This window comes from Schistocerca serialis, chromosome 6, assembly GCF_023864345.2.
Source record: "Schistocerca serialis cubense isolate TAMUIC-IGC-003099 chromosome 6, iqSchSeri2.2, whole genome shotgun sequence".
Classification (NCBI taxonomy): domain Eukaryota; kingdom Metazoa; phylum Arthropoda; class Insecta; order Orthoptera; family Acrididae; genus Schistocerca; species Schistocerca serialis.
The window spans coordinates 291703943-291723115 of NC_064643.1; the positions used below are offsets into that span (position 1 = coordinate 291703943).

General features: G+C 38.2%; 1 protein-coding gene across 2 annotated transcripts in view; it reads left to right on the forward strand.

Moving 5' to 3' along the window:
- Window positions 1–11527, forward strand: part of LOC126484336 (ubiquitin-associated domain-containing protein 1) — a 58156-nt gene extending 46629 nt beyond the window's left edge. The window contains exons 4-7 of one of the 2 annotated variants that reach the window (XM_050107788.1): window positions 9082–9203; window positions 9277–9476; window positions 9558–9696; window positions 11117–11527. In XM_050107788.1, coding sequence (XP_049963745.1) covers window positions 9082–9203; window positions 9277–9476; window positions 9558–9696; window positions 11117–11256 — 601 coding nt within the window. In that variant the 3' untranslated portion in view covers window positions 11257–11527. The remainder of the gene's footprint in view (window positions 1–9081; window positions 9204–9276; window positions 9477–9557; window positions 9697–11116) is intronic. The other variant, XM_050107789.1, reaches the window with a different exon arrangement.
- Window positions 11528–19173: the final 7646 nt, after the last annotated feature.

A 19173-nucleotide genomic window follows, 5' to 3' on the forward strand; every position in this document is an offset into this window, starting at 1 on the left:
TTCTCCATGTGTTAGTGACAGTGCTAAGTGACCCAACAAATGTCTTGATGGAAGAAATACTCCTACATCTCATTGCCCAGCAGCAGCTCTCTCATCAGTGCAGCTGTCGCCCTTTCAGACATATGGCGAATCGGCTGAAGATTGGGACTCCTACAAGACATGGTTACGCCAACATTTCCAGGTTTCTCATGTGGGTGATGCAAAGCTGTGCAGGATTTACTTTCTTTCCTGGCTTTTGCTGCAATTGTATCATTTGGTGTGCCAACTTACGCCTTTGCAATAACCGGCCAGCTTATCATGTGATGAAATGTGCAAACTTCTCTCCACCTATTACTGTGATAGAACATGTGTCATTGTGATGCGTGTAGATTTTTATCACTGTCAGAAACACCCAAACCAATCTTACAAAGTCTGGGTTGTAGAATTACATGGGTTATGCTGCCGTTGTAAATAATAACAATTGTGAAGCCTACGATTGCCACCTATTACTGTGATAGAACATGTGTCATTGTGATGCGTGTCGATTTTTATCACTGTCAGAAACACCCAAACCAATCTTACAAAGTCTGGGTTGTAGAATTACATGGGTTGTACTGCCATTGTAAATAATAACAATTGTGAAGCCTACGATTGCCACATGGTGTCTGATGTTATTCATCTGGCCCCAGCTAGGAAAGTCTGTGAAAAAGCACATCGGTGTGAGAATCCAACGCTTCGGGATTTGCTGAATGTAGCACAGTACTTTGAAGTGTCATGGGCTGCAGGGGATCAAATTTCTGTGTGGGCAGAGGTATTGGATATTGCTCATGCCCTGTTAGGCATACTGCAAGTGTTCAGGTTGATGGGGAAGCTGTTGGAGCAGTACAACCTTCAACTCAATGTTACATGGGGCTGTGTGTTTACAGCCACAGCAGCAACAGGTCATGTCACAGCAGCGGCCATGTGACGACCCCCCCCCCCCCCCCCCCTCCCCCACCGTCCATCTTGATCTTGCTCGTTCTGCTTTGTCCTACACTAGCATGCTGCGTGCCCAAAACGTTGGGCAGTTTTCAACAAGTCTTGAAAGGCCACATTGCATTGGCATGTAACTCCTCTTCAAATGTGGCAGGCAGTCGTACTGATGGACATAAACTGTATCTCTACAACAACTGTTTCCCGGAACAGATTGTTTGTTGACTTGCGTGTGTTTAATAAACCGCTAATAACGCAAGTGATACAGGAGCTGCAGTGACTTCAGTAAACACACAAACATATGTGGACTTGGGCTCCCCTCCCCCTCACACGTTTCATGGAAGTTGTTAGCTGCAATAAACAGCAGATTCCAATCCTAGGACAGTTCTCCGCTCCTGTATCTTACAAATGTGTTGTTCACTCTCTTACCTTCTATGTTGTGGATCATTCCCATACCGCAGATGTGTTTGAGTTAGTTATGCTTAACGTTTTTGGTTTGTATGTTGTTGTTGAGGTAAATTTAGTGTCAGATCAAGTTGCATATCAGTAACTGGAGTCCCTCTTCTCTGAGTGTTTGTCTCTTGTTTCCCCTGTGCTTGGTTCTGCTACCGGTTTTCAGGCCCACATTACCATGACAGAGTCTGCCCACCGTCATTTTTTTCAAGCACGGCGGGTGTCTGTCACATTGCAAGACAGTCAAGGCCAAATTAGACATTTTGACAAAGCTCAGTGTCATTCGGCTTATTTCTCCCAGAAATGAGCTACATAACTGGTTACCGTTATGAAACCGATGGGTAAGCTCCGCCTCTGTGCTCACTTCAGTGTCACGATTAATGCACACTCTGTGATAGATACATGCCCTTTGCCCTGCCCTGATGAATTGCTCACAAAATTATCAGATGGCAACTACTTTTCCAAGATTGATTTGTTGGAAGTGTACCTCCAGCTTCCTTTGGATGAGGCAGCTAGGCACTTTCTAGTTGTCAAAACACCTTTCAGCCTATACCAGTATCAATGCTTGCCTTTTGCGTCACTAGCACAGCTGCAGTTTTTCAGCATTTTTTAGAACAACTGACATCCTCTGTACCCGGCTGCATCTGTTACATTGATGATATCATTGTTCCGGGTTCTTCCATGAAGACCACCATATGCTGCGATTTTTATCTTAATTTTATTGTAACTTTATGTGAATGTAATAACACACATACATAGACACAAAGTAAAAAAAAAAACACTATACTCACTTGATATGTTGCTATGTCAACCTACCTTACAGATATATTTTACTTGCTCCGCACCTTTCAACACCCCCTCTTAAAGTACAATGTTTGTTTTTAATGACTCTAAATCACAAGCTTCACAAATTTAGTTATCACACAGTCACGGTAATTGTTTCATAATAGCATTTTTAAATTTCTCAAACTTTGATCTTTGTAGAGCTTTGGTCTTGCTCTTCCGTATTACAATATTTTATCTCGAACATAGTGAAATTTTACACCTATATGTTTGCTTCGTCTAACCAATTGTCCTGATTTGATCATTTGGATAGCACTTTGATTGTCTACATGAAGAATGATTTTCACTTTTCTTCTGGTTAACTCTTGTATTAAGATTTTGATGTATTTTATATCTTTGGTGCATTCTGCTGCTGAAATGTATTCTGCTTCAGTTGATGAAGTAGCTGTCACACTTTGCTTCTTGGAACACCAACTGACGGGAGCACCATTATAAAGAACTATGAATGCACTTGTATTTTTTTCTGTCTCTTAAATCTTGTGCATAATTGGCATCACAATAAACATTTAGATGAATACTGTCATCTTCTTCACTTTCTTTTTTCTTATAGAAAAGACCACAATTCTTGGAACCTTGTTGATATCGAAGAGTTCTTTTACATTTTTGTAATCCCTTTTCTTGGGGTCTTCTGTGAAGCGGCTCTCATAATTTACTGTAAATCCACGATCTGGTCTGGTTTTACATGACAAATAAAGAAGGCTTCCTATGGCTTCACGATATGCAAATTCAGTATGTTAGTTTTCTTGATTTTCTTCATTTGTCTTTCCCTCTAGTACTAATGGAGTCTTCATGGCCTTACAGTCAGTCATATTGAATTTTTGCAGTACTTTCTTTGCATATTGTACTAGGTGTAAAAATATTCCATCCTCTGTCTTCATTATTTGTATCCCTAAGTACACATCTGGATTTTCTACCACAACCATTTCAAATTTCTTCTTAAGTTTCTTTAGTATATTTTCAATTTTCTCCAAGTCTTTTCCTATTATGATTCCATCATCAACATGTATAGCCATGTACATTTCTTCAGTTGCATCTTTAAATATGCACTGATCTGATTTCAATTGAATTAGTCCTTCCGATTTTAGGAAATCTGTCAAAGTTTTATTCCATCTGGATGGGGCTTGTTTAAGTCCATACAGAGCTTTCTTCAAAACACAGATTTTTCCAGCTTCTTTGTATCCTTCAAGTATCTTCATAAAGATTTCTTCATCCAGTTTCCCATAGAGAAAAGCTGTTTTGACATCACACACTCTCATATGGAAACTTTTCTCTGCTGCTGAATAATTCCTTGAAATCTATATCCTTTTCTTGTTGACAACCTCTGATAACTTGTCTGGCCTTATATCGTCCATCATCTTTGACTTTAAAGATCCATTTGCTTGTTAAGATTTCTTTCCCTTTTGCTTCCTCTGGACTAACCAACTTCCGTGTTTCATTCTGTTGAAGAGATCTCTTTTCTTCTTCAATTGCTTTCGACCAATTTTCTTTGTCTGGACCACTCGTACATTCTTCATAGGTAAGTAAAGCTGTTTCATAATCATTATATTTTACAGGTTTTTTCAAACTAGTTCTTTTCGTAAGGTTGTAGTTTCTTGTGTCTTCATTGCATGTTATTACTTCTTGATTTTCATGGTCTTCTATTTCATTTTCTTGATTGCTAGTTCACCAATAACAAGATTTTTCTGTAGAGTTTCTTTTGTCACTTTCTGCTCAAATTCAACATATCTTGACACAACAATATTTCTTCTTTGTGCATCAAACAGTCTGTAGCCATTTGGTGCATAACCAACAAAAATGTATGCATTACTTCTTACACCTAGTTTCTTCAAATAGCCTAAATTTTTAGCGAAAACTCTCGATCCAAAAATTTGAAGTCTTGACAGATCTGGTCTTTTCCCAAACCACTTCTCTGCAGGTGTGGCACTTTGGTTGATAGTTGGGCTTCTATTGATTAAGTATGTAGCTGTGAGCACTGCCTCTCCCCATAGCTCTTTCTTTAGTTTGCTATCGAATATCATAGCTCTTGCCTTGTTCATTATTGTCAGATTTAGTGTCTCTGCTTTCCCATTGAGCTGAGGGATATAAGGACTACTATAGTCTAGCACAATTCCTTTTCCTTCACACCAATTCTTAAACTCACGGTTGGTGTATTCACCACCTTTATCACATCTTATTTGTGACACTTTTGTATTGAACTTATTTTCACTTTCTAACACATATTTTCTTATGAATCTTTCAGCCTCTGACTTATATCTTAACAATTAGGTTACACAGAAATCAGTGAAATCATGTAACACTGTCATGTAGTACCTATATTCATTAAATGTTGGGGGTTCTATCTCTCCATAGATATCAGTATGTACGATTTCAATAGGTCTTGTTGCTCTTTCTCTCATAGTAGAAAATGGTTTTCTTGTTAATTTAGCTCTTACACAAGCTTCGCACAATTGTTCTGCTGAGCATAAACTGATAGGAACTCCTTCACACATTCTCTTGATCTCTGAAGTACAGCTTATGCCTGAATGACCTAGTTTCTTATGCCATTTTTGTTTTTCTTCTTGTGTCAGTAGTGATTGCATTCCTGATTTAATGTTCACTTCATACAACCCATTTCTTATTTTTTGTCTTTTCAAAACTGGTATTTCACCTCTATAGATTTGAACAGAATGTTTAGTAAATACAACTGTACAATCTTTTTCAGTGATTGCATTTACTGACATCAGATTTATGCTCAGTTCAGGAGCATTCATACTATCTTTTAGAACACAGTTATCTCCTACAAAGTTTGTGTTGCAACTATTTTCATTGATCCACCTTGTTTGACAACTTTTACAATACTATCATAATGTCTCACATTTGTTAACTTGTCCACTTATTACACAAATGTCCTGTGCATTCACTATCAACAACCATGACCATATCTTCTTTCTCATTGGCTTCTTGTGAAATCTTTCCTTTGTTACATTCATATGCAATATGTGCAGTGTCTTCCATTTTCTTTTCTTCATCAATGTCTTGTTTCTTGCTTTCTTGAGTGACTAGATCTTCTTCTATCTCTTCAAAAGAGCAAAATGATATTCTTTCACTCTCTTTGTTCTTAAAATAACGATCTTCTTCTTTGTGGTTAGTCTTTTTGCACTGAGGACGGGGCTTGAAAGATCTCCATTTTGGTTCTTGAATTTTATTTTTAAAGTAACACTCTTCTTCTTTGTGATTATTCCTCTTGCATATAGAACAGTATTCTTTCTTCTTAGGCTTCTTGCATTCTCTTGGAAAATGTCCACAACCACCACAATGTTTACAAATTATATCTTTTATTTTTGTTGAACCCAACATCAAAGGCAATACTCTCTTCTTGATTATTGTTTTTCAGTCGTTCCTCTTCTCTTATAAACCTTGCAATTAGATTTTCCATAGTCTTCTCACCACTGGGTGACAAATCCCATGCTGGAGAAAAGTGTTTGTATTCTTCTGCCAAAATAGACAATATCTTGGGTATGATCACATCATCTGTCATCTTTTCTGACTGGAGATGATTCAGTTGAAATACTATATTCTGTGGTGCACTTCTATTACTAGCTAAGTCTCTGGTTTTATCGTACTTGAAACTATAAAATTCTTGAAGCAACTGCTGAGTTCTTTGAGACGCATCTCTTTTATAAATTGCTTTAAGTTTATCATACATTGCCTTGGAAGTTTCACAACACAATACATGTGGCTTTACCTTTTTATCAGTTGTTCTCATTATAAAATGTTTTGCCTTGCTGTCCATTTTCTGCCTTTTTTCTATTTTTCTAAAGTTTTGCAATTTTCCATTGTTTGAGTTCCATCCACAATATCACACAGGTCTTGCGTATTAAATAATATTCTAATTTCAATGTCCCACAGACTGAATGTACTATCTTTAAACACTTGTATATCATGAAATTCTTCGTTTTCTTGAAACATCTTTCTTCCTTATTCATGCTTTCTATTGTTAGCTTTTCTATTTTCTTATTGCTCTGGGCCCATAACCTGCTGTGATTTTTATCTTAATTTTATTGTAACTTTATGTGAATGTAATAACACACATACATAGACACAAAGTAAAAAAACACTATACACACTTGATATGTTGCTATATCAACCTACCTTACAGATATATTTTATTTTTATATAAACTCTTAGATGTTAAGCACTATTATTATTATTTTTTTTTTAAGCACACAGTAAACATTGTATTTTACTTGCTCCACACCTTTCAACACTGTAGCAATCTCATAACATTCTGTTTTGCAGTCTACAGGTCTCAAGTACAATCTTGCCAAATCCGAATTTTATCAGTGATCAGTTGAGTACTTGGGCTTTGAGGTTTCTCATACAGGGGTCAGGCCATTGCAGCACCATGTTGGCACAACTGCAGCTTTGCCATGGCTGACCTCGCTGAATGGTATTTGTTGAGGAGACGCTGTTGGTAGCCACTTGATTCATCAGGGCAGTCAGTTGCTCAACCGTTGCACTTGTATTCACCCGTACATCTTTGCAGCCGTTGCTCACCCCTGTTGTCTATGGCTCATGGTGCACCAGAGTTACCCAAAAGCTAATGATTATGTCCTGGGTGCCAGATAAATCATTCCATTTCTGCATTATGATGACAATTGTTCTGTTTTCCACATCCCCCCCCCCCCCCAACACACTTCATAATCTTCCATATCTAGTGCCGCCACCTACTGTTGCAAGTGGTTATTGCACGTTGATGTTGATCTTAGGCTGTTGTCACATTTATGTGAGTGGACCGTGTAGTTTTGTGTGATAGAAGATTTCAGGTCTTAAACAGTGTGCCAAATAAGTAATGAGACAACTAGTATTGAATCAAAGTAAGAACTTAATTTCAATTTATCAGTTACAGGGACTCAAAATAACCTTCTTGCACCTCCACTCAATGTTCAAATGGTTCTTACAAGTTGTTGAAAGAACATTGGAAGTCCAGATTGAGTACCTCCTACAGGCTGTCTGTCACAGCATAATGGATGTCCTCAGTGTCCCTAAAATGTCCCCCATGTAAATAGCATGTAATTTAAAATAGAAAAAAGTCTACAGGTGCCAAATCATTTGAATAGGGTGGGTATTTGAGCACACAGATTTGTTTTGATGCTAAAAACTGTTTCATGGGCAGTGTGCATTGAACCAGTACATTGTCATGCAGAAGTACACAAATTGTGCTTTGGAGGAGATGCATCCTGACATGATGTGTGTGAACTCCTGAGTAGTACTGTCCAGTTAGTATTGTGCCCTTAGTGAGATATTCATGAAGGATTACTCCAGAAGCATAAAAAGAGAAGATTATCATTTGCTTGCTGCGTGGTTCCTACTACCAGAGTTTCTTCTGTTTCAGTGAAAATATTTCCTACCACTACATACATGTGCATGACAAAGACAATCATCCTATAAACATGTTGCATGTCTTTGTAAACTTCTGATACTGTTTTTTTCTAATTTACAGTAAAAATGTACCACAGTTCTTTGATCAATGACGATATGTTTGATTGCCACAACTTGCACAACACTACTTTCACACCCACTGTGCGCGCACTGGCACAATCGAAGCATCTGCGTGTTCAACACAGTCTAGCAGGTGAAATGGTAACTACATTTGGCTCATTTTTTGAAAGTTTCTGAAAAAAAGCAGTTTCATTACTTATTTGGCACGCTGTACATCAGCAATCATGTTTGAGCTGGCCAGGATTGATGTACTCACTGACATCTTTTGAAGACAAGTCAATCCAAACATTGTATGCTCTGGCCCATTTTAGGGTCATAATTTTAGTGTTTGGAAAGTTTTATGCTTATGCCGACTATCTGTCATTTGGAAGCAAGATCAGTAACCAGTTATAAGTTTTTCAAAGCCATTAGCCAATGCTAAAATGTCATCTGTGACTTTCAGGTTGTTGAACCTTTTCCTATTTATTCTTAATCCCGAACTTATCAGTTTGTTTTTTACATTGCTGTTTACTAGGTGGCTGATACCAGCTCTGCAACAAAATGGTGTTCCATTGTTTGACACCTTTCCCCAGGAAAGTAGTTGGACTATTCTGCAGTACTAACAGATGCCAAGGACAAGGAGTCTTCTGAAAATATCATATGGTTTCAGTACTGACAGCATCTGTCATGCTTTTAGTAGTTTGTCATTGGTCTGTTACTGCCATTAATGCCACCAGAAACAAAGTACATAGTGTTAACTAGTACAGGCTCTCATGGCAAATTGTTGGAAGTTGTTGATTGTTCAACATTGCCAGTGTTTTGATTTATTTTAAGATCAATTTATGTGGCACACATCTGTGTCAGTTAGTTAAATTTAATTCAGGCAGACTCACATATCAGACTGTGCCACTGGAACATTTGTTGAGGCTGGTTCTGTATTTGCAGAATGTTCTTATAAACAAATATTTCACAGTTAAAGCAGTTAACTAGAATTCCATATATAAGAAATATTGTAATATTTAAACTTTTGAAGAACTGCATTATACCTACAAGAAAAATAATGAAAAAGATGGAATAGTATCAATCTCCTGGTGTAATATTTAAATTTTTGAAGAACTGCATTATACCTACAAGAACAATAATGAAAGAGGCGGAATAGTATCAATCTCCTGGCACACAGCACTGTGATATTACTTGAAATCAGATTCAAACCATGGAAGACTCTGTCTTCAAATTAGTTCCCTTTGTCATATCTTATTCTATTTGCTACACTTCACATAGCAGCCATATTTGAAATGATTTATATAACTTGTAGCATATTCTTGCGTAGCTGTAAATTTGACCACTTTTTTACAAGTTAATTGATGATTTCAGCATGAATCCGAGACTGGCACTAGATTGGCTACTGAAACATTCCACTGTGAGGCCTGGAGGATTATGTGATGATACGTCAAATGATGAGTTAACGTGTACCAACTGTGCAGAAGAAGCAGCAGGTATTTTGGTTCAATAGTAAGAGATATGTCCATAAATGTATAAGATATTGTACAAGAGTTTCCACTTATACAGCAGCTGCAGCAGAAGCCAGCAGGAGGGACAAGAAATCTGTCATTCAGTCTGTTGCATCTCTACTTGAATCATTTCGTTCATATAGACGTCAGTACTTCAAACCTAATCCAAAAGCACTTGGAAAACTGAAAGAAATGGGATTTAAGGAAGAAGATATTATAGATGCTCTACAAGTCACTGGAAATCACGAAACTTCAGCTGTTGGTATAGTACGGTTTGTGAGATATAGAAAAACTGCAGTTAAGTAATCAAACTAAATAGATTATTTCCAATCTTTGCAGTGTGAATGGCTGCTTGGTGAGCGAAGAAGAAGTTTAGAAGATCTAGACACTGGTTTAGACCCTGACGGTCCGGTGTACAAAGCAATTATGGCAAATCCTGCAATACAGCTGAGTCTTACAAATCCAAAGATGTTGCTGGGTAAGATAATATTCATCAATGGATTTATTCTTCTTCCCTTGAGTTTTTATATTGATTCATTTCCTTGCTCCCAATATTTCAGAGTTTATGATTTTTATTTTCTTTGTCATATAAAGTTTTTAATTTCAGCTATGCCCACTGTTATGGTAATGAACATTGACAAACATGTTAAAAAGTAATTGTTATGAGAAATAATCAAGCAATGAATGAAGCATTCTGAATAGTAATAAAATTAAGTTTGTAATGTACACCTTTTTCAAAAATAGCAGTAGAACAGTGTAATATGTCTGTTTGGGACGTAATTAAGTGTGCACAAGCTTAAAGTGTAGAAAATGGAATTCTTATTTCTTACCCCAGTCTGAGCTTGTGCTTTGTCTCCAATGATGTCATCAGCAATGAAATGTTAAACCAGTCCCTTCCTTTCCTATGTGGCTCAGTTCGATGTCTCCTTAATGATGTTAACACACTATTGAGGCTCAGTGTGTCAATTAAAAAAGAGTAACATGTAGATTTTAGCAACGTTAAAACTGTTATGTTTTTTGATAATAAATCTCCAAGTTATTCATTCAGTACGTCTTAAATTCCCTATGCTCTCAATACTTCAAGTTATAATCTGCAATGACGTTTCAATTCCTTTTAGCATTCTCCTTCTCTTTCATTGTACTTATCATTTCCTCAGTTACACACTTTCAGTATTTCTATGGTTTTGTGTTATCTTATCTTGGTGTCGTTACCTGATATCCTTCCATTCACTGAGTAATTGGCAGATTCCACCAGTGTGTATAATGTTTTGCTCACACTCTTGTCCTTGCCATGTGATAATGCTATTTGATTTGTCCTGTCCAGTTTTGTCAGTTTTCCACTGTCATTTATTTAACCATATACTTCTGTCGTGTATCTTGTGTTCCCAACAGTAGTACTGAAGTCACTGCACGAGCCTCTCAACTAAATGTTGTATATTAGTCAACAACATTATTATTGCAACTGTTGTTTCGATCAGGTTACCTTGAGTTTTTATCATGATATTTTACGAATACACACTGAACCACTTGGTAGTATATGCACAACTGTTTTGAAATCATTCACAATTTGATGCATTTTCCTTAGTCAGTGCTGTACTTGTTTACTATAATGTCACCTTGTATATGCAGTAACGGCCACAGATGACCAAGTGCAATAATATTGTGGTCAGGTTGTAACAAAGAAGCAGACTGCATTTCTCATATTTAGTACCTCTATTTTCGCAAAAGTAAAGTAAAAAAAGTAAAGTAAAGTAAGTAAGTATTTTCACAAATAGAATGGCTGACAAAAAACTTAAAATAAAAAAAAATCTTACTTGTTCACTGTTTGTTTTTATTTTTGCAATTAACATTGTTTTTAAATTATAAGTCTGTATATTGAATTTGAACTTTTTTTTCAGCATTTCTGTCAATGCTAGAGAATCCCAGTAACACAAATGTGTGGATTAATGATCCTGATGCTGCACCAGTTTTGAGTCAAATTTTTAAGACTTATCACACAGAGAAACATGTTTTGCAGCCTACTGATGTGCCACAGTGAAGAAAAACCGCCACATTTAACAATGAAAGAGAGCTTTGATTTGAAAATTTATGTAAGGGGAAAAAAGTTGCCAACATTGGAAGTTTCTTACAATATTGCAGGGAATTATGTTAAGAGTTATCAAAATTGCAACATTATGACAGCATGCTGAATGCTACACAAGTTCAAAGGGATGAATAATAATAAAAAACCACCCTGTTAAATACCTTTATATAAATTTATATAGTTTATTTAAATAAACTGCCTTATCATTAAATTATCTTTTCTTTTATTATTTTGGTTTTATTTTTCTTACAGTGAAACTGTGCATAATTTCCTCAGTACTGCATAGTTTGATAAACTGTCAGCAGCTTGTGAATAATTTGCAGTCTTCCTCCCTCATCACATTCCATATCAAGTATTAAGGGTTGATGTGATTACATAGATTTTTTCCGGTGTAAGAAATGTTGATGCTCTTCGCTCTTCATTGGCATGTGGCTGGATACCATCATCCCGATGACACTATATTTTGACAGGTCTTCAGGTGAGCAGGTGCACAATCATGCAGGAACTGTCTGATGTTACCTCAGATCCAGCATGATCATCTCACCTGAAGATGATGGCCAGTTGGATTGTTGAAGTATCGTGTCGTCAGGATGATGCTGTCTGACCACATACCCACGAAGTACATCAACATTAAGGGTTGAGATTTGTGAAATATTGTGCATTATATATATTTGACTGAAAATGAGTCAGAAAATAATATTTGTCTGAAACTGAAAATGTCTACATACAAATTGCCAAAAAAGGGTCAACTAAAGCATAGTTCACTCTGTCAAACAGTTACTGTTTTATGTAATAAAAATATGTTGAACGTTGAAACCAGCCACAGTTTCATGTATAAACTTTGTATATATTCTGAGGCTTAATACGTCAAGTATGTCGTCTTATAACAGTGAGATTAATTCCAGAAATATCAGCAATGTGTACACTGTTATGAAACTTTAGAACAAGTTAAATGTGTGTTCTGGATCAGGACATGAACCCAGAACTTTTGCCTTTCACAGCAAGGGCACCTAATATGATGGTCTGTAGGAGGGAGGGGGGACGCTAGACCTGCGTGCATGGAGTACTTTTAATATTTTGGAAAACTAATGGGAACTTGGAAGTTGCCATAACATTTGCAGATCTGACCCTGTTAAAAACCTGTGTATTATTGACTTTAATTAAATTTTTTGAAAGAAAACCACCTGACTACACTATACAGGGTGATTCGAAAAGAATATGACAACTCTGAAACTCGAGAACTCTGCAAAGAAAAGGAGAGGTATGCTCTTTCTGTCATCAATTGAAGTAACCTTGGAAGTTTCATTTGCTTGCTCATTTGGACACTAGGAATGGTGCTGGCCACATAACCTTCATTTCTTTTGTCAGTGCAAAGATGGCAACTTCTCAACAAAAAGCTTTTTGTGTTATCGAGTATGGCAGAAGTGAATAGATGATAGTTGTTCAGCGTTCATTTCGAACCAAGTATGATGTTCAACCTCATGGTAGGTGATGTATCATACGTTGGTATAAACAATTAATAAAGAAATGGTGTTTGTGCAAAATGGAAAGTTCCAAATGGCCGTGCACGAGTGAAGAAAATGTTGGCCGCACTCGGGAAGCATTTGCTCGCAGTCCAGCCACAAAGCTGATATGGTGGAAAGAATAGAGTTCTGGCGAGTCTGTTCTTGATCAAATGGAAACAGATGAATGGTTCATTTTGACTCTACTGTTTTGTGATGAAGCAACATTTCACACAACAGGGAAGTCAACCGTGTATGGGGGACTGAGAATCCGCAGGAAACAATTCAGCATGAACATGATTCACCTAAGGTGAATGTTTTCTGTGTCATTTCAGCCAATAAAATTTTTGGTCCTTTTCTCTTCGAAGGTGCAACTGTCCTTGGCCCCTGCAATATTATTTCTATTGGGGTATGTTAAAGATATGGTGTTTCAACCAATATGGTGTTTAAACTACCTCTACCAGTTAACATTGAGGAACTAAAAGAAGGAATAACTGCAGTTATCCAAACTGTTATGGAGAAGCTACAGAGAGTGTGGAACGTGTTAGAGTATCTGGCTGATGTCGCTTGAGTGTCTGGAGGGGGTCATATTGAACATTTGTGAACTTGTTTTCTACTGAAAAAAAAATAAGTTCTCTTCACAGTGATTAATTACCCAAGGTTCCACCATGTTTCTTGATGAAATGAGAGCTGGGGTTTAGTTGTGCTTCTGAGCAATATGCACATAAGAAGTGAGTAGTGGGGCAATGCACAGAAGAAAAGGGAAGTAGACAACATGAGACAACAAACAAATAGTCACTCTGCCACATCCGTTTTACCTTGTGCTTTTCCAAGTACTTGGAACATTTAAGATTGATTTTCATACTGGGGTCGGTATGGTGAGCCTAGTAAAGCCACTACAGTGTTATGTTAATAAGTGAAAGTTTTCTGAGCATATGTATTTTTTGAGTTTGTGCCAGAACCAGTATTGGTATCACCCAGTGGAGCATAACCTGAGGTTGCCAGGGAAACAACAGGTGGAGGTTGTGGCATGAGACAGAGCGCACACTGGCATTGCTGCAAAGTATTCAATTTGTCTCTCTTTGTGCAAAGAGAGACAAAGAAGAGAAATTTGTTAACATCGAGTATAGATTTAAGTGTCAGGAAGTTATTTCTGAAAGTATTTGTATGGAGTGTAGCCATGTATGGAAGTGAAACATGGACGGTAAATAGTTTGGACAAGAAGAGAATAGAAGCTTTTGAAATGTGGTGCTACAGAAGAATGCTGAAGATTAGATGGATAGATCACATAACTAATGATGAAGTATTGAATAGGATTGGGGAGAAGAGAAGTTTGTGGCACAACTTGACCAGAAGAAGGGATCGGTTGGTAGGACATGTTCTGAGGCATCAAGGGATCACCAATTTAGTATTGGAGGGCAGCGTGGAGGGTAAAAATCATAGGGGGAGACCAAGAGATGAATACACTAAGCAGATTCAGAAGGATGTAGGTTGCAGTAGGTACTGGGAGATGAAGAAGCTTGCACAGGATAGAGTAGCATGGAGAGCTGCATCAAACCAGTCTCCGGACTGAAGACCACAACAACAACATCACTTGGCCACTCCCAACTTGCATCTGGAATCAGGCTTGTAGTCGAAGATATTTCAGAATGGGGTGTGGAAAGGGAGGGGGGAGGTGATACTCCCCATTATCTATCATTTCCAGTTTTGTTATGCACTCTCTGCTCAAATAACAGTAAGTGCCAGTATTTGAGGGTTCCTATTATGAAATACAAGATGTCACTGCAAATGCAGAAATGGTGATCAGGTAAGTAAAAGGGTTTTTCAATTGTGGTTTTATTTTTTCATTACTTCAAAGGTACTTTGGTTAATTTCTTTTATTTTTCATTTGATGACAGAGAAATATAGACAGCTATTTACAACAAATGCATACAATTTTATACAGATACACACAATCTCAAATCTGTAATGGGTTCATTGCCCTGAATCCATATTGTACATCCTTCAGAAGCTTCTGCAGACAAATTGTGAAGGTCTTTAATTGTCCCTTTGAATGTTGAGGGAACATTCAAATGTTATGTGATGTACGGTTTGCTGATCTTCACCACAGTCACATTCAGGGGAGATTGGGTGGCACAATAATGCTCCACATCTACCCCAGTCAGTTCTGCTCCGATTCAATGTGCTCCAGTGTCGTTGACGAAAACCTGCTGATTGCTTCTGGGGAGTTTTGATTAGTTAAGGGCCGGCCAGAAATTCTGCACGTGTACGGTGCTCCTGCACATGTGCAACTTCCGGGTCACAGCATGCACGCCGCAGCCTTCAGCGTTCATGTAGTGCATGTCTCTACGCACAGATGTTGCTTTATCCACTTGCTGGGATACTCTGTACGGCGCATTCTAGTGCTCTTTCCACAGCTTGCAAGCCAACTTTGGGAATACGGTCGCAGTCTACTCATTGAGACGTCTATTTTTATGTTAACAGTTTAACCCAGTAAGAAAAGTAATACAATTAACAACCGTGGGTTTTTATTAAGGCAGCTTGTCTGACGGCACATAAATACGAGTAATGTTTTTGATGTAGTATTTAAGAAAGAGAGCACATAGTGACTTCCAAAGAACCTTATTCATGATTTCAAATAACATTAAACTAATGCAAGGTTTCCTATAACTAATACTCGGTGCCCTCAGTTACACCCACATAATTTCTGTCTCACTGACCTCTGAACAGAATGATAACCGCAGACCTCTCGATGATCACCTTTTATTTCAATACCATTACTGTTATACCTTTCATCACTTCCGTCTGAAATCTGCATAATAACTGACAATTAGATGAATGTTATGTTTTTATTGACTTCAGCTGAGCGTAGCCCTTCACACATTAAAAAAACCCTAAATGTAAGTATACATTGGAACAATCGGTTTAATGACCAATTTTCCTGATAATAATGTAACATGGAGCAGAATGAGGCAATAATGCACAGTTAGTAAACAATAATTTTTAATTATGAAAGGAATAAATCCAAGCATGTTTATCACTGGTCATGAGAAATGATGCAGTTAATATCGGGCACAAAAGCACGGCTCATTGACAAACGCAAGCAGTTGCGAAGATTTTTATCACTTATGCTTGATTGAAACCTTGATTTATTCATTTTCATCACCGAGTAAAATCTTTCACAAACATATGTCGACCCGAACATGGACATAACTCTCGCGACTTCTCGGTGCAGGCGTGGAAATTCTTGTTGTGAAAAATTTTCATAGAATTCTTTTGTACTTCACACTGCAAAGAATTTGTCCTTCAGTCTTGTATTGCACTGTAGTTCGATCAGTTCCGTCTGTAGATCATTCGGAGCATCTTCAACTGACGACGAGAACGGTCGAGCAAAGAGGCGAATGACAGGAGACAAACTCGTAACATCTGCAAATTGTGCTCGATATTGTTCCTTAATTTTTACAATTATTGACACGTATTCTTGAAATCTAGCACTTTCATGGACCAGTCCAAGAGTCGGGAAATGTGCAGTGTTTTCTGTCAATAGGTGGCTCTCCCTAAGCGCAAGCTTCCTTTCAAAGGCATTTACTTTTTCCAACATGTCAAAAATTAAATTATTTTCACCTTGCAAACTGACGTTCAGGCTGTTCATGTGACACGTAATGTCCAAGAGAAATGCAAGGTCTGATATCCAACAAGGGTCTTCCAACATAGGTTCACTTTTTCCCTTCTCATGTAAAAATGTTACTATGACCAAACGTGAATCAAAAAATATTATCTGTATTTTACCTTGACTGAGCCAGCGAACTTCGGTATAGTAAGTTATGTCATCGTACTCCGCTCCTAATTCCTCCAAGAACCGCCGAAACTGGTGATGCGTAAGCCCATGTGTCTTCAGATAGTTTACAGTACGCACAACAATTTGCATGACGTTTGCTAACGTTACTAATTTTGCACAAAGCGCCTCTCGATGCAGAATGCAGTGAATTCCATACAACGTCTCATCTGTGCGCCCTAGCTTTTTGCGCATCCGTGCTATGAGTCCTCTCCGATGGCCTTGCATTGATGGTGCTCCATCTGTGGTCACTGAGACTAACCAATTCCACCCCATACTGACACCATAAATCGTTTGCTCGACAGCTTTGAGTAAGTCCGCACCTGTTGTAGTCTCTTTCAAAGGTACTAAGTCCAAAACGTCCTCTGTTACACAAAGTGCGTTATCGACACCTCGTATGTATATCACAACCTGGGCTGTATCTGTGAGATCTGTTGCTTAATCGAGCGCAACAGAGGAAGCAACAAAGTCTTTAGCCTTATTTATTAGCTACCTGTGCACATCGCCGGCCATAGCACTGATACATATTGTCACTGTTTGTTTGGATAGACTGATTTCTTGAAACCTGCTAACGGTCGTGGGACACACAAGTTCTGCAGCATCAATCGGAAACCCTTTCACAAACTCCCCTTCGGAAAGGGGTTTCCCAGATTGTGCAATTCTTAGTGAGATTTAAACTTACTCGCAGTGAAGGTTTAATGTGGTTGTCTTTCTGAAAAATTGAAAACAGTACATTGTACAGTAAAATAGACATAAATGTAACACAAGAAACTAAAGAGCTCAAGAAGTATCAGTTACTTTGACATACAGTAAAATCGAGTTGATGTGTCTCATCCATTTTCTTAAGGACATTTAATTTTGCTTGTCGTTCTTCACTGTTGAGTACACTCCACTCGTCTTTGTGATTTGTAGTGTCTTTCAATTGCAAACTTACGCTGGCCGCCTATTATTTGGTGGTACAGCAAACACTGAGTTTTCGCCAATGGCTACAAAAAAGAATTGCAGTTCCCAGTCACTTTTAAACGACTGAGAACATACATCTCCCGTCCTTTGCTTTTTCACAGTACCTGCCATTTCTCAGTACTTCTCTGTTAAGGTTATGGTCACCAGGGGTAAACGAGACTGGGTGTGTTGCGCTCTTGCTTGTACCACATAAACAGGGAAGTGGAGCCGCCGCCGTTCATTTAGGACACATGTCTAATAACAGATGTCGCTGTCACACACCTGCGCACATGTGCAGCAGTTCCGCACACTGTGCAGAATGAATTGATAATTGTAGGCTGTTTTGTTTATTCATATCCATATAATTTAGTGATGACTGTGGTCATCTTATGGATGGTGGTGAATTATTACCAAGTACTGGTACCCAATGCGTGAGTACACTCTGTGATGGGATGCATTGCTTGATAGAGCTTTGTGTCAGTTATTTTAATGTGAGCACTGTCTAGCCATGTGGAGTAGCAGTATTCTGCAACTGACAAGGGAACCTCCCCATCGCACCCCCCTCAGATTTAGTTATAAGTTGGCAAAGTGGATAGGCCTTGAAAAACTGAACACAAATCAACCAAGAAAACAGGAAGAAGTTGTGTGGAACTATGAAAAAATAAGCAAAATATACAAACAGAGTAGTCTATGTGGAAGATATGTCACAACAAGGGAACTGTCAGCTCAATAGCGCCGTGGTCTCGTGGTTAGCGTGAGCAGCTGCGGAGTGAAAGGTCCTTGGTTCAAACCTACCCTCGGGTGAAAAGTTTAATTTTTTATTTTCAGTTTATGTGACAAACTTTTATGTTTTCATCACGTTTTTGGGAGTGATTATCACATCCACAAGAAAACCTAAATCGGGCAAGGTAGAAGAATCTTTTTCCCATTCGCCAAGTGTACAAGTTAGGTGGGTCGACAACATTTTCCTGTCATGTGACGCACATGCCGTCACCAGTGTTGTATAGAATATATCAGACGTGTTTTCCTGTGGAGGAATCAGTTGACCTATGACCTTGTGATCAAATGTTTTCGATTCCCATTGGGGAGGCACGTCCTTTCGTCTACTAATTGCATGGTTTTGCGGTGCGGTCGCAAAACAGAAACACTAAACTTATTACAGTGAACAGAGACGTCAATGAACGAACAGACAGATCATAACTTTGCGAAAATAAAGATCGTAAACTTTTCACTCGAGGGAAGACTTGAACCAAAAACCTCTCATTCTGCAGCTACTCACGCTAACCACGGGACTACGACGGTCCTGAAATCAGACTATGCTTGATGTTGCCTATCCTCCGCATGCACTACTGAGTTTGTATATTTTGCTTATTTTTTCATAGTTCCACACAACTTCTTCCTGTTTTCTCGATTGATCTGTGTTCAGTTTTTCAAGGCCTATCCACTGTGCCAACTTATAACTAAATCTGAGGGGGGTGTGATGGGGAGGTTCCCTTGTGAGTGTGAAAGTGAAAGAGCTGATGCTCTGAAGACTGCTGCATTGACACCTCAGTTGGTTCATACTTACTTCTGAAATATATTGTTCCAAGTTTT